Raw genomic sequence first — 22981 nt, forward strand, 5'->3', positions numbered from 1 at the left:
TCATTCATGTTAGCACACGAATATATGGGGGTACCTCTCTCCATGATTATTTAAGCTGCTTGTCTGACTCCTGAGCAATGGGCGCTTCCTTTCTAGTGTCTCATTTTAGCAGTTAATCTCAGTGCTAATATTGTTATGGTTAATATTGATGTAACACTGTCGGTCTTCATATTAATTAAATAATTTACTTTTCCAGGTGTTTGCCTCACTGATGAAGGACAACAAAGAAGGGGACAAGAACCATAGCCCAGCACCGAAAAGCTAATGTTGAGGTCTATTGGAAATGTGGAAAACCACTTGATGACAAAGAAATCTTCACATCACTTTCATGTGGAAAAAGCACTATAGAAAATGTGAAAATGAGATGGAAGAAGGACACAGCTCTCAGTGGACTAACGAACTGATGAAATCTTCACCCTTTTGCCAGTATTAGTTTTTGCTGTGGGAAGATCTGATTTCACACAGAATACTAAAACCTATGAAACTGAGAAGCGGGGAGTTCATATTTAATACTTTAAAAGAATCAGCTCAATGCAATAAACATTTGTAATAACTTCTGTTGGTACTTTAAACAAATTTTTGAGGCATAACTGTTTTTAAAAATACCACAAAGGCACTTTTTGGAGGGGATGAGGGAAATGCTAAATCTTAAGGCCCCAAAACTGCTATCCAAACCAAATGCTTTGGTACAAACATTACCTCCAAAATTAACAATTTGCAAGTATTGAGGACCAAATAAGGTGATTTGGTGTGTTTATGTGCAAGGTGGTTAAGATGTGGGAAGGGGTATTGTCTTATTTACTTGTTTGGTTTTTTTTTTTAAAGTTGCAGCTTCATTCTTCAGTCTGGGCAATTGTAATTAACTCAGGAACTGTAGACATATTGTGCCCAAACCTAGAGCAAAAATAATATGAGTTTTAAACAGTTGTAAGAGCAGGGCTGCTATTCTCACTGTACAGCTTTCCTAGCAAGTGGTGTTTAAGCATTTGTTTTGGTGTATTGATTGTGGAGTAAATGAAGTGGGTATTCTGTGAAAGGGTTTTGCCACCAGAAGTTTTATATTGTCGAGCCATTTCCAACTAAAAAATACTTGTATGTAATGGTGAACACTAGAAAATGACAAGGCTATCTAAAGGCTTTTGTGTTCTCAAAGAAGCAGCCACTTTTAACACTTGGAAATAATGCAGACACAGAATTGTTTTTGAAACTGTCTTTTTATTAGTGTGCAATACTGAAATCCAAAAAGCATCTGGTTTAGTGGTAATTCTTTAACATCTTTTAACTGTGAGACATAAAGTCATGCTGTATGTGTCACGGCAAATATTTTCAAACATTTCCTGTTCTTGAAGATGCTGTATAACAACCTGTGGTTGTAGGGGACAGAAATTTAAAATGGATAGCACTGGAGGTGAGGAACACTTGCGCTCTCTTGATCCATTTTTTGCTAATATTTAATGTAAATAAATTCCTTACATGTGGGTTTTTGCAACTGGTCCCTCTGGAAATCAAGTAAGAATTGCCATTATGTATTTTTAAGTGCAGGAGGTTTCCAGTTGTCCGGTGTTTTAAAAGCAGAGTCTAAATAACTGGGGTAAAGATTTAGTGTGGTGTAACTTGCGTTGCTATCTGGTTTAAAATCTACATATATGCTACTCATAACATTACAATTTGAAATGTAAATGTCCGATTTTTCTTAACTTATGTATTCACTACTTTAATTGGATCCAATTTGTCTTATATTTTTGTGTTATCTTGTACAGTTTTCTTACTTTTCAACTATAAATCTGTATATAACTGTAAATAGAAGGATCAAGCCTTCCTTTAAGACCACTAGTACCAATTCCTGTGTAAATAAAACTTAGAGCAGCAGCGGGCAGTGCTTCATTCCCGTTCCCGTTCCCGTTCCCGCTCCCGTGGGCGGCGCTCGGGCACCGGCGGCGCTGCCGGCCTCCGCCGCCAGGGGCCGCTGTGGGCGCGCCGGCCGGGCCGGGCCGGGCCGCGCGGGGAGCGCTTCCGCCGCCGGGAGCACGCGCCGCCGCCGCCATGAAGCCGGTAGGGGCCGTGAGGGGAGCGGGGAGGGAGCGCGGGGTCACGGGCGGGACGGGGGATCCACACGGAGTGCGGGGGCTTCGGGTGGGCACCGGCGGCGCAGCGCTGGCTCGTCTCTCGCCCCGAGATGAGCGCTGACCTTTCAGCGCCCTCCTGATAATCCAGCATAGAAAGGGAAGCTGAATTTGAGCTGACAGAAATTCCGGATTCACAGATTCACGGCATGTTCTCTGTTGGGAGGGGCCCGCAAGGGTCGTGGAGCCCAACTCTTGAGTGACCGGCCCGTACAGGCAGTGATCCCAAAATCTTGCTGCTATTAGCACCACGCTCCAACCAACTGAGCTGAGGGTTCGGGGAGCCCCGCACTGATCCAGCCACTTGTCCCCTTTGTAAAGGGACACTTCGTCCCTAACAGCGCTGCGGTGCCCAGTTTCTCTGCACACCCTCGCCTTCCCAAGCCCATCCCTGCCGTGTCCATTCCCTCCCGAGCAGCCTTGGGAGTGTTTTGCAGGTTTGGCACGGGCCGCGTGTATTGACCCGAGCCGCCAGGCTTTCCCCGTGCCCGGTGTCTCAGCCCACGGTGCCTCCCGAGCTCTGGCCCCATAGCCCTGTTCTGGACAGCTGCTGTGAGCTTGCAGCAGGCAGCCTCTGGCCGGGGAGAGTTTCAGGCAGGAGAAAGCCAGAGCTCAGCCTGGGGAGGTGCCCTGCAGGAGGACATTTGCCCGAGGCTGTGGCCTTGGTCGTTGAAGTCCCCCGAAGTATTTTAGCGTGTGCTGGGGAACAGCAGCACCCTGAGAAGAGAACAGAGTGCTTGGGAGCACACCAAGAACTGCGCCCTAACAAGCTGTGTGCCATACCTTGAGTGTCCGTGTGTCTAAAAGTGATGGACATAGGGTTTAACAAAAAAGTTGTCAGAGAATGTTTCTGTAAAACATTTGTCACAGTGCTCTCTTCTCAAAGATGTAACACAGTTGTGTAAATTTTATGCTAATTGATGATAATGCTAGCAAGAAACATTGTTCAGTCCTAATAGAAATAGGAACACTGAGATCTTAAACAGTGGAATAAATTTTGCAAATCCTGTTAACATGTCAGTGACTTCTAGCTTTCTGTTTGTTTTCTAGAGAAAAAATACAAAGCGAGTTCCAAGTTTTCGCAAGTTACTGAGAACTAGTCAAATAAAACTAGATAATAAATTAAAGAATAAACAGTATAAACAGAAGAGTGCTGCTAAGAAGTATCGTAAAGAACAAAAGAAGCTAAGGGAGGCCGTCAGAGATGCTATTTCTAGAAAGCCTTTTCCATTGGAGGAATGCAAGAAGAAACAAGTTGGTAAGTGTTTGCTCAGGTCTGGGGGTTACCGAATATCCTGCTGCTTCCTGTTGTAAAATTGGAGAAAACAATACTTCATTTTCTGTATACAGATAGTTGCTGTTCCTGTTGAAAGAATGGGAGACTTGTGAAAAATACAAAATGTGGCCATTCTGGCACCTAAAACTGTCAGTTAAAGAAGGTAGAAATGTGTTTGCATTGATCATTGTTGGATATCATAGTAAAGGGGCAGTTTTCTGGGGTAACAAAACCCACATGCATAAAGGTCAGTAGGTCCAGGTAGAAGTAAGGCATTAAATGGTCTCAAAAGTGTAGGCAGGTTTACAAGGGTGACTACACATATGGGATCTTAATCTGTAAACATTGTCTTCTAAAATAGCTAAAAAATGGGAAGAAAAAGAAGAAGAAGATGCACTTCCACTGGACATGATGGATGAAGATGACTTAAAATTGATGGAGGATCTGGCCCAAAAAGCATCCTTTTTAACCAGAGATATTTCTTCTAAGTGAGTTGCAGTGTCTCCTTTTCATACTCCTTGTGTGCTTAATATGTAATTAATATGTAAAGTAATGCACGTATCAGGAGATCTCTTTCAGTCTAGTGTTTCTTTGCAGCTCTGGTTTAGTCCTTCCTCAGCCCGTCAGTACTTCAGTATTAATGTATCAATGTGTATCAGGGCATTCAGGTGCTCTGCCTGATCTTCAGGTTACTGTTTCTGAAGTGTTCCTTCCTGGGAGGTCCCTGGCTGTAGCATCCCTCAAACAAAAGAAATGCTTTAATCTGCAAACAGAGGTTTTTTTCTATACAGAATGTTCAGGACATTCCCTGGATTATGGACCACTATACATATTGCACTGCAAATTGCTGGGAAAAAATAAAAAGGGTTTTGTAAGCCATGTCTGTAAACACATGTAGCACCAAAACATTCATACAAAAAATTTGTTGCCAGTTTTGTGGACCAAGGTATTGGGTAGAGTTCACAGTGACATATGTAGAAAGGATGTGCTTCTAGTTGTAGAATAGTGTTTGCAAATACACTTCTACAGAGTTGTCTCGTTACATGATTGTTTGAAAATCTTAGCTTGCCTTTTTTGATGATGTGAAAAGACTCTCTATGCTGCTGTAGGGTGGTTTTGACTTGTTAATGCTGATTCTGCTTAGTAATTAATAATTTAGTCTAGTTTTGAAGGAAAGGCATAAATGGCTTTTATGTACAAAATGGCAGTTGTGCTGCATGGTCTCTTGTAGCCACACTGCAAGTTCTTGAATTAGAAGAATTTTGTTTTAAACCTTTCCCTTTTCCCAAATTAACTGGGTGTGACATAAGTTTAAAGTCTTGCAAAACTCAAAATTGATTGTGGTTTTATTTAGAGATATTTTGCAAAGTGTAGTTCTATGTGTCTTACATTCATTATGCCAGAATGTTTTTAGATTGGTAGGAAAAAACAGTAGAAGTTGTTGCTCTTTTACCTGTTTTACTGTTATGGGATTTTAGTTCCTTTCATAGTGTTCCCTTTAATTGGAGAACAGCTACAATCTATCTAAAAACTTGTCAGATATTACAGCAGTTACAAATCGTGTGCTCATATTAGTACAGAGTAAATACTTACCCTCTTGTACACTTATGTGTAGCTCAGGAGCATACATGTGAAGGGTGCCACACCACGCTGTGTTACTGCTGTTGTCATTGGAGAGAGCTGTGTGACACAGGCTTTGCCAGTGGGCAGGGTAGAAAACTGAATCGTAATGGTAAAAACAGCCATGGAGTAGGGTAGATAAAAATGGACTGACCCACTCATTGCCATGTCCTGGTTAAGCCTCACCTGGAAAGTCAAGACACAGTGAGGGGGAGAGAGGCTGTGGGACATGAAGGAAGGCTCTGGACTGGTTGCCCAGTGAGAGGATCCTGGTCCTGCTGGTTGCTGGTGGAGTCCTTGATGGCAGGACTGCTTGGGGTGGTTCAGCATGTCTCAGCCCTGCCAGGGCAGCCACTGTGCTATGGGGGAGCACAGAAGGGAGGGAAGGACAAGTGAAACAGCACCCTGGCCTGGGTGAGAGGCAGACACTTAATCCAGCTGGTCAGGCATAGCTCTTTGTCTAATTACATGGTTGGTTCATTTAGTTTGCCTTGTATTTTTCAGTGAACCTGTTCACATCAAAAAACGAAAACATGAAAGTGTGATTGAGAAATATGAGAAGGTGCCAAGACGTTTGCAAACAGAGCCAGAAAAAGAACTCATCCATCTGCTCCCCATCAAAGACAAGAGTGGCATAATTCCTCAAGCTGTGGAAAAGCCAGGTAAGACACAGATTCTGGAACTGGTATAGTAGCCAAGAAGTATATCATTTATTTATTTGAAATTTCACAGTGTTTATTATGTGCTTGATGCTAGATACTCTGTTTTTGCAGTTCTCAATGTTGCACATGATGAAGAAGAGGACACAGAAGATACGGAGGAAGCAGAGGGTAATAAAACATTTTGTTTGCTTTTTGTTGGTGTTTTTTTTCAAAATCGCTTACATATCTGACAAGTATTTTGCTGTTCCCCAAGGAAGTTTGCAATTGAAGTGTATTTTGTTCAGGATGTTTTTGAATATGTTCATTACCAGTAGCCACCGAAGCATTATCATTATTCAAAGCTTGCACTCTTATCTCTTAGAATCTCAGGAATGGCTGGCTTCAGATTCTCTTTCTTCAAAATTATTTTCATTTTTTACCTAGAACTGCTGCTTGCGAAGTTACTTTTATCCTCTGTGTCATGTTTGCTAGTAAGAAGGAAATATTGGTCTTACATAAAGAATATCTATATGGTTCTATTTTGAAGACTCTGAGATCATTTTGAAATGCAGTTCAGGACACAGACTTTTATAGGCTTTGTCTGTCTTTGTCTTTAAAATTTTTCACTTAAAACATCAATACCAGGAAACTGTGATTTTTCTTTTGCAGTTGGCTATAGAGTTAATTGTCATGTTCAAGTAACTTTGTGACTTCTGGGTCCTTACTGTCTAAATATAATCTGAAGTTGAGGAAGGAGATACTTGTAGCAAAATAATACTCAGAAAACACAAACAAAAACAATTGTATTTTTAAGAGAAAAAGTGAATGGTGAATAAGTTGCACAGCACTACCGCTTCTTGGTGTGGTTGGGGTAATACATTGAGTTTATATGTTCCCACTGTTCTTGGAGAGCACCATGGGCAGATTCAAAAACATTAGTCCACTTCTTTTTGCAAGTAAAAGATTTTGAAGTGGAGCAAAAATGAATCTGTGGATTAATATAAGATCTAGCGAAGTCATTCTTAAAGCTTCTTTGACTGTGGAACTTCTTGTGTTAGTCTCTCTTCCTGTGTGGCCTTACTAGGGTACCTGTTTGAAATGCAGTATCTGCAACATGGTATTTGTTAAATGACTTCCCCTCTTTTCTAACTCTAACATCTGTGCCAGACTTTAATGAGGAACCCCTGCCTGTTCTCACTCCTGAGGAAATGGCTGCTCAAAGGAGACAAAAGCTACAGGAGAGGAAGATGCACATAGCTGCCTTAGCATCTTCCATTCTCTCAGAGCCAGACAGCAATGTAGGTACATTTACTTAACCTGCATGTACAAGTGTGTGTGTTGTTCACTAAGGCAAGAAACAAAGATCTGAATGAGCAAACAGTAGCAAAAGCACAAGAATATATGGGTAGAACAAGGAAAAAGTCAGTGTTGTATCGGTTTCATTATTTTTCTTGTTCCTTAAGCATGGCCCTTATGTAAGCTCTGATTTCAGGGTTGTATCTGACAGTTCTCAATACATCAGGATATACTAATAATTTTCTGTATTTTTGTGCAAGTTTGTAATAGCAGGATATTTTGAACATTCCTGAGACTAGATTTTTGTTGGGATATCTATAATTTCCTGGCTCTTTATGCAGTGCTAAGTAGAGTCTGAGTAACTGCTGAGTTAATGTACGTTGTGCTTGTCCCTTGGTTTGCAATTGATTTTCATCTGATGTCTGCCTGTTTTCTTCAATCAGATTAAGAAGCTGAAGGAGCTGCGTGCCATGCTGATGGAACAGGATCCTAACGTGGCTGTGATTGTTAGGAAGCTGGTTATGGTGTCTTTGATGGAGATATTCAAAGATATTGCACCTTCGTACAAAATTCGGCCTCTGACCGAAGCAGAAAAGGCTACCAAGGTGAAATATCAAATCTATTTATAGTGTATGTAAGCAGTTAAGAGTGTTTTTAGCTATGCCAGATACTAAGACTGATTTATTTAATATGAATTCTTGGTTTTCAGCAAAGGGGACAAATGCACAAATACTTGTGGAAGCTCTAAAGCTGTGACACTTTCAGGAAAAGAGGTTTTGGTTTTGAGCATTAAATTCTTACATACTTCCTTCAATAAGTAGGTGACATGCAGGTAGTAATGGAGGGGAAAAGTAGTGTCTGAAAATAGTATACCAAACTTGGGTGACTTTCCTCATGAACCTTGGAATAAGGTCCTGCACTATAGAGAGTTAGAAAGAAAGAAAATTATGCAATGTTGTCACTTAACTGGCATAGATTTCTTTAAAATGTGTTCAACAATTTGCTGAACAAATGCACAGTAGCTTGTTTTATGGAGCTTGTTTTAAACTAATTTTTAAAGGTTTTTTATATATAGGTTTAGTGCATTTTAGAGTCATGGTTTTAAAATAACATCTAGTTGATAATGTTACTTCAAGCTTTATAAATGAAATAAGCCTAGTTGGAAAACGCCCTCTGAACACATCTGTAGAAAAATGCAGATATGTTTTGTTTTTAATACATTTCTAGGAATGTCTGTCCAGAAGAAAAAACTACTTAGATATGTGATACTTGTTTTAAAACTTTTTTTTTTCACCATTGGCTAATTTCCAATAAAATCTCATTTCAATTATGTTTACAGGTTAAAAAAGAAACACAGAAACTGAGGGAATTTGAAGAAGGCCTTGTAAGCCAGTATAAATATTACTTGGAAAATCTGGAACAAGCAATTAAAGGTACAGTTAGCACTTCTAAATTTTCCTAGTAAAGGCAAAATTGTTTGCGGCAGTTTCCTTCCTCTGAATGCGTGGTACCTTCTGTCTTTGAGATAGCACCTGCATGAAGTACGCCTGCAATCGCTAAAAATTTAAATATTTATAATATCACCATAATTCTGAAGAGTAATCACTAAAAATAATATTTTGTGCAGATTGGAAGCAAAGGAAATTGAAGAAAAGCAATGTCATCTCATTAAAGGCATATAAAGGTCTAGCAGAGGTAGCAGTGAAGTGTCTGTGTGAGCTGCTTGTGGCCCTGCCCCACTTCAACTTCCACAATAACATTATTGTTCTCATTGTTCCACTCATGAATGATCCATCAAAAAAGGTAAGTGATTTTCTGATTAGAGAAAAAAATTCTTGTTTTGTGTGAAAAATAATTATTTCTGAGCTTTATTCCACAATATCCACATCTTTTGGCTGTATCTGTTCACTGCTTTACCGGCTGTGTGCACTTTATAATTAGTAAATACCAGGATTATTGTCTGTTACTAGCTGCTGTGCTGGACTTGGCTTTACAGAGCAGTTTCTGTGTTTTGTTTTTCAGATTTCTGAACTGTGTGTTGAGGCAGTTAAGAAGCTCTTTAAACAGGACAAGTTGGGCTATGCTTCACTTGGTGTAGTTAAAGTAATTTCTGGCCTTGTGAGGGGTAGAAATTATGATGTCAGACCTGAGGTAAGAGTCTTTCTGTTGTACCTCACAATATTCTTCTGTCAAAGGTTTCAAAAATCCCCACATGTTAAAGTTACTGCAGCTGCTGGCTACAAACAAGCAGAATTTCCTCACTCTGTCAGACCACAGACAGTTCAGGATTAGGCTGAGCCAGAGAGTTAGACAGGTATAGGGTAAGGGAGGGAAACTGGGAGCTAGAGATGAGATTCTGCGAGACATGGCTTAAGGCAGGGAGACTTGAAGGGAGAGGCAAATCGAAGAATGGATAGAAATGGACAGTGCTGGGGAAGGAACTGGGAGCAGGGGTACAGGTGTGAAGGAATAGGAGGGAGTAAACAAAGAACCTTTGACCAGCAAAGCCCACTGGCTGGAATGGAATTCAGGATTTCTTACCTTTAGTTCCTATCAGGTTGTAGATGACATTTCCTTGTATTTGTTTTATTTTATAATAGGTGTTAAAAGTATTTCTTCACTTAAGAATTAAGGAAGTAGAATTACAAAAAGATTCTGAAGACATTGCACCAAAGAAAAAGTTCATGACTTACAAAGAGAAAAGAAAAAATCTTTCCAGAATGCAAAGGAAGGTATGACATGTGCTTTCTCATGCTCTACTTCTGTTACTTTATGTAGCAATTTGTTCCAGCAATGATTGCACATCTACTGTTGCCATTGTTAACTCTCAGCATCAGTGATCAGTTTTTTAATTGTACTTGAAAATTTATGAGGTTCTAGAGGGAATTTAATTATCTTCCTATTTTTTCCTCTTTTCTGTGGTGATAATGCTTTTGATTAGTTGTTTCTGATAGGACAAGGGTTACCCTGTAGAATTATAGGGTGACTTAAGCAATTCACCAAGCATAGAAAATTTATTTTCTGGGTATCTTTTCAACCTGGATATCAAGACTGGTTGGAAACATTGGATCTGTTGTCTTAAAATCAACTGTATATTTTCAGTGGAAGAAAGCAGAAGAGAAACTGGAACGAGAACTCCTGGAAGCAGAAGCATCAGAAAGTAAACAAAAGAAACTGAAGTTGGTAAATAATTTAGACATTATTTCCCTATTTTAGCAGAGTGGCAGCTCCTAACCCTTTTGTAACTGTCTTCCCTCCATCCCAACCTGGCAGCATTCCACATCTCTAGATCATGCTGTCAGCTAACACTTCGCCTGTGACAGAGATCTAGGTTTTAGTAAACCTCACTCTCAGTTTAGCCAGGAAGGCCAACGTAGCCATTCCTATTCCCTTCATGCTGTCTGCTCAAAATGGTATTGAACCCATTGACAAATGTCCTCCAGGTGCCCTGTTCTATAGAACACTGTGTAGTGGGTGCTACAGCCTCTCAGAGTGGCCTTTAGGCAAAGGAGGAGTGTGCCTGCAGCCAGGAGTGAGCCAGGAGCAGGACAGCACTGGGGGACTTGAGCTTTACAGCATAAGAACAGAGATGGCAGGGCCAGGACTGGTTGGGGGCTTGAACAGAAAAGCATTTCAGTTGAGCTTAAGTGAAATAGAAATGTCTATTTCACATGATGAAGTATTTAATTTTGTTTTCTTATCTTTAGCACACAGAGACCTTGAATATTGTATTTGTAACTTACTTCAGGATCTTGAAGAAAGCTCAGAAGTCTCCACTTTTGCCAGCTGTGCTAGAAGGTCTTGCAAAGTAAGAATTGACTACCTTCTTTTGTGTGTGTTCTTCTGTGTGTGTTGGAAAAGACATAAAGTACTAAAGAAATGTTTGTCTCTGAAAGTGAGAAAAGATAATCCCTGACAAATTAGTTGAAATTCTTTTATTTCTCTGCTGTTTCCAAAACCATTTCAAATGTGATTTGAAAATTCATGTGATAGAATTAATGTGGTGTAAATGCCACAGGGTGTGATGTGATTCCATTATTTTGTCTGATTAATTAATTGCTAAAGGACACAAACATGTCTTTAATGCTCTAGAAAAGCCATGATTATCATGTTGGGAGCTGAATTAATCTTTCCTGTGAAGGTAGTAAATGTTCAGCATTTGATTTAGCCTACTTTTAAGGTGTGGATCTTGGCGATTCAGAACACTTTGATAATGTCTATAATTTAAAAATTAAAATCTCTTTGATTGCAGGTTTGCTCATCTCATAAATGTGGAATTTTTTGATGACTTATTGATTGTCCTTCATTCTCTTATTGCATCTGGGGTAAGTTGAATTTTAATACAGTTTTCTTAAAATTACTTTCTTTTGGGTATTTAATCACTTTTGTATTCTTAGGATTTAAGCTATCGTGAGAGTCTTCATTGCATTCTCAGTGCTTTTCATATACTCTCTGGTCAAGGTAGGAGATTTTTAAAATCAAACTTTTGTTTAATATTGCCTGATAAATAAATGGAGTAAATGTGTTTATTTGGGATTATGTTTATAGGTGATGTTCTTAATATTGATCCAATGAAATTTTACACACATCTGTACAAGACTCTGTTCAGCCTACATGCAGGTAATTCCAGATTTTCACTGTTCACCTAGATAATGTTTATTCTGTTTCTGTGCTATCAAAGCCTTTATGTAGCATTATTAAATTGCACTTTTTAAAGAGATCTGATTTCTGAGAAGATTATTGTCTGGTTTAATCTACTTTTTTTTCTCAAGTCGCACATTGCATTACTGCAATACAAATACTTGAATTATTATTCCAATACGTGGTAACAGATTTTAATCATGTCATTTCATTAGGAAATGCCAAATACTTGATCTTCGATAAGCATTTAGTCTGTCCTCAGTTTTTTACTTCCTTTTAATTATTTATTTCAGTTGCAATTTAAAAATTCTTGTATTTCTTCTCTAATTCTCTCTCCAGTAAAGAAGAAACACTTGATTTTTCCAGTATAATTCTAAAAATAATTTAAATTTAAATTTTGCTTTTTAAAATTTTCTAGTATATATTTCTGATTTTTATAATTATAGTTGAATAATTTATTAAATAAGAGATTTATAAAATTTGAAATTAACATAATTTTAATTTACTTGAGAAATGTGGATTCATTAGGAATAAACTATTAAGAATAAACCTTCTGCTTTTCTGGATGGGTAAAAGACTAGATATTTTAACTTTTTAATAATTTATAGAAAATGAATGCATTTAGGTTTGAAATAGTAGCTTAATGCTAATAAGCATTGTTTATAACACTAATAAGCAGTGTTTAATGATTAGATACTTTTGATGGAACAAGTGTTCTCTTAGGAGCACTGAAACAATGGTACATTTTTTCTGTTCAAAGCTGGACTATTTTGATGAAAAAAGGGTGAATGCTTAATGTCTGTATCACATGAGAGGTGTCTGAGCCTCCCAGCTTTCATGCTGTTTTCCTAGCAGGGTACACAATGTATGTCCATGAAGTGGTTCTTTACTCTTTGTATGAAATTCTGCTTTTGAGGTGGCAGCAACGAGGACATAGGGATTGTGCTGCAGTGCCTGGATGTCATGTTTGCCAAGAGGAGAAAGCAAGTCTCCCAGCAACGAGCTCTTGCTTTCCTAAAGCGACTTTCCATCCTTGCTCTTCATGTACTTCCAAATTCCAGTGTTGGGATCTTGGCAACAAACAGGGTATTCATGCAAGTAAGTTTTACTTGTTCAAATTTTTAGCATACTGGCTAAAGGCTATGGAATTTTTTGTTAAAATTATTTTGTGCAAAATTTTTAAAGCACCTTTAACAAGAATGATGAAAACAGAATATGTTTAAATGCTGCTGAAACTAACTGTAGTGGAATGAATCCTGAAACTGACTCAACCGTTTTATAATTGGGTTGGTAATATAAACAACTCAGTTTCTGGTTTTTTTTTTTTGTGTTGTAGACATTCCCAAGGATGGACCTCTTACTAGACAACGAATCTCAAGGCAGTGGAGTTTATCTCCCAGAATTAGAAGAACCAGAGCATTGCAATGCCCAGAACACAGCACTGTGGGAGCTGCACCTACTGCAGGTTTGTGAGTAACTCAGGGATTTGGGAAGTAAGAGCAGTAAATAGATGGTCAATATTTAGGTGCTTTACACAGATGGAGAGCAGAGGTCTTCAGGCTTATCTGTCAAATCTTGGCCCATATGAGCCTATTTCAACAGAGTGGAAGAGGAAGACCAACACAGTGCTATGGAAGGATGAGCTCAAAGGGGGATGTTACACATCCCTTAATATAATACCATACTGGTTCATACTGCAGGTTGCCTTATTAGAGTTGTTTGGAGACTTTTTAGATCTGTTAAGTTCCCTTGCAGTCCAGCCCTTTTTCCAAGAGAAACTGACACCTTGATCTGTTATTCCAGTCAGGGGTTGGAGACGGCTTTCTCTGCCCTTTGTCCCTGTTTTCTGGAAGTAGGAATTATCTAAGTGGAGAGAGTCATGCTCACAGCATGCTATGAAGGAATAAATGCATTACATTAATTCCACAAACTGACTGATTTTAAGGTACTCATTTTCTAAGATAGAAGCAGACCTTCCATCTTATGAATTGGAAATAAACATGAAATTCTATAGATAAATACATTGTCCCTTACTGTGTGTCTACTGCCTGCATTCTTCATTTCTTTCAGAGACATTATCATCCAACAGTGCAGAAATTTGCATCTCACCTTATTGCTGGAGCGCCAACTGAAGGCTCAGGAGCTCTTCCGCTTGATTTGAGCCAAAGGTGGGTTATCAAAGTGTTCCTTTTTTTATAATAGGCCCTGAAGGGAAGCTGTTGTTTATACTATATTAAAGGAATTCCTAAAAATAATTAAAGACTCTGATCTTCAAATCTCTTTCTTCTTCTGCCAGTGCAGAATGCAGAATGCTGGCTGCCTTTTTTCTTTTTTTTTTCTTTGTTTTTCTTTTTTTTTTTCCTTTTCCTTTCTTTTCCCTTTTGAGACTTGTGGCCAGGCTGTGAGGGTCAGCATCTCAAAGTGCAGTGTGTTTTCTTCCCTGGGAGCAAAATACCTTCATCAGCAGCCCAGATCTGAATATGGATCACTGAATATGGATCAGGATCACTAAACTGGGGCTATCCAGTGGAGACTAGAACCCAAGTTGCAGTGTAAGGTCTGTAGTAGGTTAAAACATAAGAACAGCCGTCCAGGCTCAGACTAAGATGTAATTCAGCATCCTGTCTTTGGCAGTGTCAGGCAGCAGGTGCCTTGTGAAAGGTAAAACCAGGGCATACACATGAACCATGCTCTGAGCAGGCCTCTGACAGGTTTCAGCCTGGTGGATTTCCTGAACCTGATACCATTTGCTGTTAGTACCTCTCTCTCCATGGAGTTCTTTATAAAACTGTTCAATGTCCATTGAATCAGAGCACATATTCTGCAAATGCACCATTTTTTGGTAAGGGTTCTGTGAGTCCACAGCTCCTTATGGTAAGATCTGCTTTCTTTTGTTTTGAGCCTGGTGCCAGTTTGCTTCATTTAACAGCCCCTGGTTCTTGCTCTGCTCAATCGCTCTTTCTGTCATAGCAAGAGTGGTCTGCTCAGAGCCTACTGTTTTTATGTAGAGTTGCTTTTTCCAACACTAAATTTCATTTGCCACTTTACTGATCATCTCACACAGTCAGTCTGCAGTTCTCTATAAGGTAGCTCATTCTTACTACTAGAAATAACTTGGTGTTCTCCATCTCTTTTTTGAACATGATAAAAAGTGCAGGTCCTGGAAAAAAACCTTATGGAAATTCAGTTTCTTCCTGCCATTGCAAAAAATCACCATAGACTGCTGTCCTCTGTTTCCTATCCTTTAACCCATTTTTTTCTGTGATGGTTTGTTCTCCCATGGATGTTTTTTTCATAAAACACTTTGGCAAGGAACTGTTGAAAATTCTGGCAGATTGTGTCAGCTAGACCATCTTTACCTACCTTTTTTCCTCCCCCTTTTTCAAGTATGTACAGATCAGAGCTCTGGGAGGACAACAGTTTTCTTGTGTGTATTTAGACACATTATACTTAATTTGACTTGCATTATTTCCTAGCCATTGGCTGCTGATCTTTTCCAGGTGATGCTGATTACTCTGAGGAGGGGGAGGGTGTGGCTTGTGTGAGATGCTGCTCTTGGGCTGGTGATAGATCAGCTGGTGCTGTATTTATCTAATGCCATTTTTCTTTCCTGTTTATTTACTGTAGGTCTGCTACAGAACTTTTTGAGGCATACTGTGTGAAAGGAATGACCTTTAATCCTCCTGTTGCATCAGTAACACCCAGAAGAAAGGTACTGTTCTCATTGCTCTGTGTTCTTTTTTCACCATGTGACACACCAATATAACCTGTATTTGCTGGCTCACTATGCAGTGCCCAGGCATTGGCACACTCAGTGTAGCTTTCTGATTTCTGTACCTTTTGCATCAAGTACATTTTTTAAACTGGATCCAAGACTGGACTGAGTATAAAGAAGGAAGAAATAGCTTGTATAAATAGTCCTACCTCCCACAGCATCAGTTAACATTGCAAGATTAATATGGTAGCTGTTATTTTGCACTTTGCAGTGGTTCAGTGCAGATTTCTTGGCTCTTTTCTGTAATGATGAACTAATGTTTGTTCAAAAAGCAATAATAAAAAGCCAGCTCTTTCCCCAGGGTGGGCAGTTGCCAAGACAGCTGGATTTCCAGAGTGTTTGATTCAGTGTGTTGAGGGATACTGATTCCTGTTAGTGTCACTACAGCTTTAAAGTGGAAATGTGAGGGGAACAAAGAGTTAATGTAAGAAGAGGAGAAATGGGGGAAGCGTTTCATCCTCAGTGCTGGATGCCAGCTTCCATTAAATGTCCAGTTAGTGGTGTGTTCTTTAAAAAGTGATAATTTCCCTTCTTTCTAATGCAAACATTATAACCTATTGACCTTGTCAGTGCTCCACTTTGTAACTCAGTCATGTCAGTTGAAGTACAGTGGTTTTTTTCATTTTAGAGAAGCAACTTCTGAAAATGTGTTTGTACTTACTCAGTTGTTATTATAATGACTCCTTGATATATGTGTCGTGCTAGGGTGTTACATGAGCAGCTTTGACAGAGCAAGGCTGAGGAGAACAGCAGATGGGAGAGAAATACGGGTTGAATAAGGAAATGCACAAGCTCCTTTAGGGGGCAGAAACAATGGAACAGCAAGATCACAAAGTGACTGTAGGGCTATAATGGATCTAGGTGGGAAAATTACCTTGGGGTCTTGCCTGCTCTGTGGTTGTTTGGATCATTTAACAAATTTTGGCAGTTATCTGAGTTTTACCCTCTGTATTCTGCTTGTCATTTGTGTGCCAGGCTACCAGTCTGTCAGCATCTCCCTGCTCTTGACAGAAGCTCTGAACTGGAGCCCTGTGCACCACTAAAGAGAGGCTCTCATTCCTCCATGAGTGCACAAAGTACTTGGCTCTGGAAATGTTAAGACTTTAAGGGAAGTTTAAATCATGTGCATGATCATCATTCTTCATTTGAGCACCAGGAAAATGCAGGGCTCCAGGCGTGGCTGGAGGCAGAAGAGTCAGGGGATTCCTTTCTGAGTCACAACCTGTGCTGTGAGCATTGTTGCTCTTTGGTCAGAGGTGCTTGATTTACAAATGTGTGATGTCAGCAAACTGTGCTTGATCTGTATCTGTAAGGTGTGTTAAACAGGAGGCAGTGTGTGAACACCCCTCACTCCGAGCTGGAAGCCATGGCTGTGTGTAGTAGGTGATCTTCTAAAACCCAGCTTACCACAAACCAGAAAAGCCTCACCAAACCCACGAGCTTATGAAGAAGTGTCTGGCACAGTGCTTGCCAGTTGAACAGGTCTGGTGTAGATGACTGGGACCGTGGGAGAGAAAGACTGCTAAACTAAGGTAGACATGGAAAACATGGCCTTGTTTAGTAATACAACTCGTGTTTTGTAATTTTCAGGATACCTTCTTGCAGATGGATTCATTTGTAGATGAAGAACTAAACAAACAGCTTCAACAACACATCAATGAGACTGTTGCTCACAAGCCCTTGGATTTTGCTAAGCACTTGAAGAAATCATCTTTGGCATGAATGTACCTATCAATCAAGTTCACTTGGATTCTTAATTATGGAGAAAGATTGGCTGAAAGAACCAGTCATCATAAAAGGAACACAAATAGGCTTTTGTGTGAATATAGAAACACATGAAAATGTAACAGCAGTTTTTCACACAGTTACAGGCCTGTCCCCTTAACCACCAAGCTCCTGTTCAGGAGGCTGGAGGAATCACAATGAACTGTCATGTCAGTGTTTTAAAAATATACAAACCCAAGTAATTTAAGAATTGTTTGCAACCATGCACAATTGTATTTTTCTTTATGTATTTTTCTAGTTTTTATAATGGAATATAGACATACATGTTTCTGCGAATTCACTGGGTTGTGTTGATAACTTAATAAATATTTTGAAAATGTTAACATAATATTGACTTTTTGGTGTCTAAGTTACCTAGACATTTGGAATATATATTGCATTTTTCCTTTTTTTCTTCTGATGTCTTCTAACTATTTATCTCATCTTGAAATGATTTTAAATTTGGTATTTTTTTTCCCCTCTCTGATGAATCTTGACATTGACAAATTAAGAATATTGAATTTCAGTTCTAAGCTATCATAATGATTGAATGCTCTACTGCAGTGTCTTCAATAAAGCATTGCTGTCAAGAATATTGGACAAATACAAGGTAAGAATGTTTGTTTTTGTTTTTGGTTTTTTTTTTTTTTTCGGTAGGTAATTCTCTCCACAGTCTCCAAATATTACTTATTGTCTGATTGTTTTTGAATCCATTTTCAGCTGCATGTTGGCTTTGCAAAGAACAGGTGAAATATATGAAATAATTTAAAGGTGAGTATTGTCTTTATCTGAATTCCATTGTACAGGGCAATGTTATAAGTTTTACACACCTTTTATTTAAGTCAGAAAATAATCTTATTTTCTCTAAGGTATTTAGTCCTTTATCCTGATTTATGGTTATTAGATAGTTTTGCAAATAATTTATTTCTCTTTTAATATGTTTTCAGTATTGATTGCATTAGTTCACAGCTTCCAAGTAATTAAACATAAATTTACAAACATTTTTAGAACAGACATCTGTGTATTAAGGGATTGGAAAATACTTACGTATTGTATTATACATATAAAATACCTATGTATTATATTGTATTTACTATGTGGACCACAAACCTGCATGCATAATACTGGTGATTATACACATTTATGTCTGCTTAGGCTGTCATTCCCATTCACTTTGAGTAGTTCTTTTTAGTTTAGTTGTTAAGTGTTTACAAATGCAGACATGGTTTAAATTCTGCAACATTCCAAGGGGGCCATTTGTCAGTACCTTTGTCAGTTCAGGAAGGCAAAAACAAAGATTCAACATCTTAAACCATTTATTTTTTTACAACATATACAAATACAGTTTATTCAAGTCAGCAGAGAGAAAACAGTCCAGGTGGAAAAGTCACTTTTAAAATTGCTTATTTTACATAGTTTCCAAACTTATAAAGACTGGCACATAGTGATGTTGCATTGTCAGAATATTTTGACATGCTTGAAGAGGCAGAGGAAGACAACTGTACAAGTCACTCTGAAGAGCTTACACATCTATAGGAGCAAAATCTATTTTCTGCTATTTATTTTTGTGTTTAATTTGCTAACTCTGCCAAATGTCTATCACTATTTAAGTTACAAAATATTTATCACAGACAGGAAAAAATTGCCACCATTGGTACATTTAGTGGGCTACCCTAAAAGTAAACTGAGTTTTTTAGTGGAATAGTAACAGACAGTGATTAAAAACCAGATGTTAATTGAAGCAGTTGAAGAGCAGAACAGACAGCTGAGGATCAGAAGCTGCAGACTTAGCCTGTAAAGCTACCAGCAAGGTTTTCTCTTTTTGAAAATAAACTATGAATGGAAGAGAAAATGTTCTTGAAATATTTAGATATTTCCATGTTGAAATGTTTAATTCTCAAAAGCCTGTGAGTTCTGGAAGCAGACACCTTCCTAAAAGCAGCTATTCAGACAGTTCACCTAGCAATATTTGTAAGCAAGGAAAAAAGTGTCACTAGGCTTAAAAAACCAAAAACTTGAGATAGTATTTTTTAGTGTTCTGACTTCTCTTCCTGGGGTCAGTGAGGCAGAACCAGGAAGCCTTTGGGCGGCAGAGGAAGCAGCTCCTGGCGTGCCCCAGTTCCTACAAGCAGAGAGCTCTGTGTGCACACAGGAGCTGGCACTGCCCAGATTTTGGCCCTTACAGTCACACACTGCAAGCACCACGTGCTGCACAGGGAAAGGGTGAGAAATTGGTAGAAAAGTAGCAGTTTTAAAATAGTACAGAATAAAATGCTTTTTTGTTTTTGCCAACAGGCAACGGAGCAGGAGAAGCAAGAGATTTCCACCTGAAAAGTGTGCAGTGCAAGGCCTGCTACTGCTCAGAGACTGCATGTTTCTGGAAGATGTTGATTATTTACATTCCTTTATTTCAAACTTTATCCTGGAAGCTGCTTCCTGTAAATAGTTTGTAGTGTAAAAATGAATGTATTTTCCTAATTGATGTCCATACTCAGCCAAAAGCATGGAAAAAGACAAAGTGTCATTTTTGTCATAGGAATGTGTGGACAGATTCTGCAGAAATAAAAACTGTGGCTAAACAGAATAAACATTCCTATTAGCATAACAACTTAGCACATGAAAGCTTTTTAACTAGGCTTTCACAAAAGTTAACAACTCCCCCTTGCTCTTTAATGCTTCAAGTTGTATTGTATTTCCACTACTTAGAACCAGCAAGAGGAAGAGCAGTGCAATTCTTTCCCAAATTCACCCCAAAGTGTATCATGTTTCACCAAGAAAAGTTTACCTGAATATTTGCCAATACCTAAACTTTAAATTAAGTGATGCATGTACCTTAATGAAAATACTGGAACAAGTTCATTAGCCTTACACAGTTCCAGATGTCTACAGGCCTACAAAGTTAGGGTTTTTCAATGAAAAGCCAAATATTTTGCTGTTCTCTTTCACTGTGATAAACAGCAGACAAAGGAGGTTTTGACTATGATTTATGATGAAGATACTTATATTAGTAAGCTATTCCCACAGCTAGAAAAATTGTGTTAGCAGAAATAGCACAAAACTGCTGATTTTAAATGCCCACAAGACTTCAGGCTAGTGTTAGGCCTGTGGTGCACAATATGACATGACAACTGGTGTCCCCTTTGCTTCCCCATGACTTTTTTTTATTTTTATATCTGTGACAGAAAAGCTCTAGTGGATGACAACATGGGTATAAGAACTTTCTATGTTGAATCCAACTAATTAGCAAGGGTGTCTGCCATACTGTGATATTACAGGCAATAGTAAGAATTTTCACAGCCTATAAAGATAAAAAAAACCACCATTTCCCAAAAAAACCACACCAACAAAAAAGAAAAAGCCAAACAGGTAAGGGCAAACTACAGGACAATAAGTGTTGTTTTTAAAATGCCACAAAAAAATTCTCAGTGACATCAAACTGTTGCTGTTTTAAAATAACAGAGAATGAAGCTAACATTTTTAAAAATCATTGCAGTAGTTGAATTGTGCAGCAGGTTGATGTATTTCCCAGTAATTCCAAAGTATTCCAAAGCAAACTGTGCATAGAACTTTGTGTAAGTTGTCACTTAACATTTTGCTCAGGCTCAGTCTTCTCCTTGGGCAGGGAGCACATGTCCCTCACAGGGAACTGGTAATGTGACCGGCTGAGCTGGCTGGGGGCTTGAGTTGAGTCATGTTCCTGATTTGCAAAATGCTGCTTTGGTACATAAGTTCAAAACTTTACTTTTGTGAAAGATGAGCAGTGGAAGTGCATGGTCTCTGTGAGGATATGCCACTGAGAAATTTGACCTTTTTGTATGTCTCTGGTTTTTATTTCTGAAAGCTGGAAGTCACCTCAAGAGGGCACTTCTTGCTTTGGTAAATGGCTATTTTATAGGTATTTTCTGTAGTGTATAGTGAAAGACTTCACAGTTTCTGGTGACAGAATGCAGGTTCTGTCTGCTTGTTTATATGCCAGTTAATAATTTTGTTTTCTTTAATTACACTTTCTTATTTATGGTGGGGGCATTAGCTGTCATGAGACTACTGCCTGTAACTTCTTTCCTTTGTTTAGAGTTTGCTTTAGTGAAACAAAAACATGAGCAGAGTAGTTTGTTCCCCACAGACACATTTCTTGGGGGAGATCAAAGGGATGGCTGATGGCGGCAGTTGTTTAATTTGTGCCCCTGTAATGGGTTATTTTAAATAACTAAACACATCAGTAACTCCCATGGAAGGAAAAAGAGACGACCATAACTAACTTTGATAACAAAAGATGAAATCAGCACACTTAAAACTTCACAACAGTGTTTCTATGTAAACAGAATTGCCAAGAGTTATAGTGTAAAGTTCTTTATACTCTCTGGGTTTAACAGACAAGTAAAAAGACAGTTCCTGACTACATGGAAAATGTGGTTTGAATTCAAAATTTTGAAATATTACACTTTTCAATGCATTGTTTTGAATTTGGTCAGTACTGGGTATTAAACATCTTGTGCTGAAAAGAAAGAACTAGAAAAGTTCTAATATTTTTTTCCTCTAAATCCAGAGAAAGATAAAAAAATTTGCATTTTCTAAAAAGTAGTATATGATAAATATACTATACAATGGTATGCACTTTAAAACATGATCATAAATATTCTGTCTTTAAACACAAGCCTGGAAAACTAAATTTAAAAGAAGAAAATGTTGTTCCTTGCCAAGGTCTCACTACCAGTAAGGTGTACTCAGCTATTGTACATTATTTTGTTAATGTAGAGAAACCATAAATAATTTTGAGTGTTTTGTGTATATTCACCAAAGTTAAACAGATATGCAAAGGAAGTTACAGTATATTTAAATCTCTTTACAATCACTTAACACAGTGTTTAACAGTAATCGTCAGGTAAAAGTGCGTTATTTTAATATAATACACATAAAAGACCACTCTGCTTCTCTGCCTTCAGCTTCCTTAGAGGCAACAAGCTAAAATTATCTTTTGTTTAAAAAGGGGAGGGTGATGACACGTGTTTGTTTACAACATACAGTCCAAGAAAACTTCTCCATCCGCCTATGGAGAATCTGCAGATGTGGAGAAACAGGAAGAGAGGAATCTTCGAGAGTTGACAGGCATCTTTCCCATCTACAGTATCCCATTTAGGATTCCCAGAGTCTGGATGTTAATCCAGCAGCATTGCCTGGATTAAGCATCTGTTGCACAGGCCACACAGTTCTGACCAGTTCAGTCTGCAGCAGGGTCCTTCAAAGGCACTGCAGAAGGATTCAGTCATATAAATTCCATATTTTGGTTTCAGAAAAAAAAGGAAAAAAAAACAAACAAGAAAACAACAAAACGAACACCCAGCAAAACCAAAACACAACCAAATGCAGAAGAAGGAAAGTGACTATGATTTTCCCATAATTTGCTTTGCTTTCTTTTAATTCAAATTGTTTAAATGCATTGGGGGGTTTATAGCAGCCTAGAAATAAGCTATCAAATTAATCCCTTCCTATTTGAAATACCTTGCAAATGAAAACTGCTTAAATTCTGTCAGTGACTTAGCAGCAGCATTACAGTGCATGTCCAATAATGCTTTAATAATTAGATGTATACAGAAAAAAAAAATCATCTTAAATGGGCCATTTGTGAGGTGGGATTATCAACACTGAAAAAGATTTCTTCTTCATTTGCAATGAGCTGCAACTTCCCAGCTGCTGCCACAGTGCTGTAGTAGCACTGTGAAAGTGTCTGGTTAGTGTACAGTGCTGGGCAAGTGGCACTTACTAGCTCCATATAAATGGGACAGTCTTGGTTGTGTATTTCAGTTGTTTGAAGTCAAGCAAGATGGAAGAAATTGAAGAGATACAG

General features: G+C 38.5%; 3 protein-coding genes across 7 annotated transcripts in view; 2 read left to right on the forward strand and 1 right to left on the reverse strand.

Moving 5' to 3' along the window:
• Positions 1 to 1869, forward strand: part of TBC1D12 (TBC1 domain family member 12) — a 40757-nt gene extending 38888 nt beyond the window's left edge. Inside the window, 1 exon segment of the mRNA XM_030276088.4 lies at positions 197 to 1869. Within this exon segment, the coding sequence (XP_030131948.2) occupies positions 197 to 265 (69 nt within the window). The 3' untranslated portion in view covers positions 266 to 1869.
• A 56-nt stretch (positions 1870 to 1925) lies between these two features.
• Positions 1926 to 17485, forward strand: NOC3L (NOC3 like DNA replication regulator). Its single transcript, XM_002189353.6, has 21 exons — positions 1926 to 2052; positions 3174 to 3381; positions 3761 to 3887; positions 5524 to 5681; positions 5793 to 5849; positions 6828 to 6958; positions 7400 to 7561; positions 8296 to 8389; positions 8584 to 8759; positions 8979 to 9107; positions 9557 to 9688; positions 10059 to 10139; positions 10664 to 10764; positions 11209 to 11281; positions 11354 to 11417; positions 11505 to 11576; positions 12514 to 12695; positions 12934 to 13062; positions 13668 to 13765; positions 15225 to 15309; positions 16963 to 17485. The coding sequence occupies exons 1-21, from the start codon at positions 2044 to 2046 to the stop codon at positions 17092 to 17094; spliced, it is 2400 nt and encodes a 799-aa protein (XP_002189389.6). The 5' UTR covers positions 1926 to 2043; the 3' UTR covers positions 17095 to 17485.
• Positions 17486 to 18434: 949 nt separating this feature from the next.
• PLCE1 (phospholipase C epsilon 1) overlaps positions 18435 to 22981 on the reverse strand; it is a 139131-nt gene continuing 134584 nt past the window's right edge. For all 5 annotated transcript variants that reach the window (XM_072931114.1, XM_072931117.1, XM_072931115.1 and 2 more), the window contains one exon: positions 18435 to 22383. The gene's annotated coding sequence lies outside the window, so the exon portion shown is untranslated. The remainder of the gene's footprint in view (positions 22384 to 22981) is intronic.

Source organism: Taeniopygia guttata, chromosome 6, assembly GCF_048771995.1.
Source record: "Taeniopygia guttata chromosome 6, bTaeGut7.mat, whole genome shotgun sequence".
Lineage (NCBI taxonomy): Eukaryota > Metazoa > Chordata > Aves > Passeriformes > Estrildidae > Taeniopygia > Taeniopygia guttata.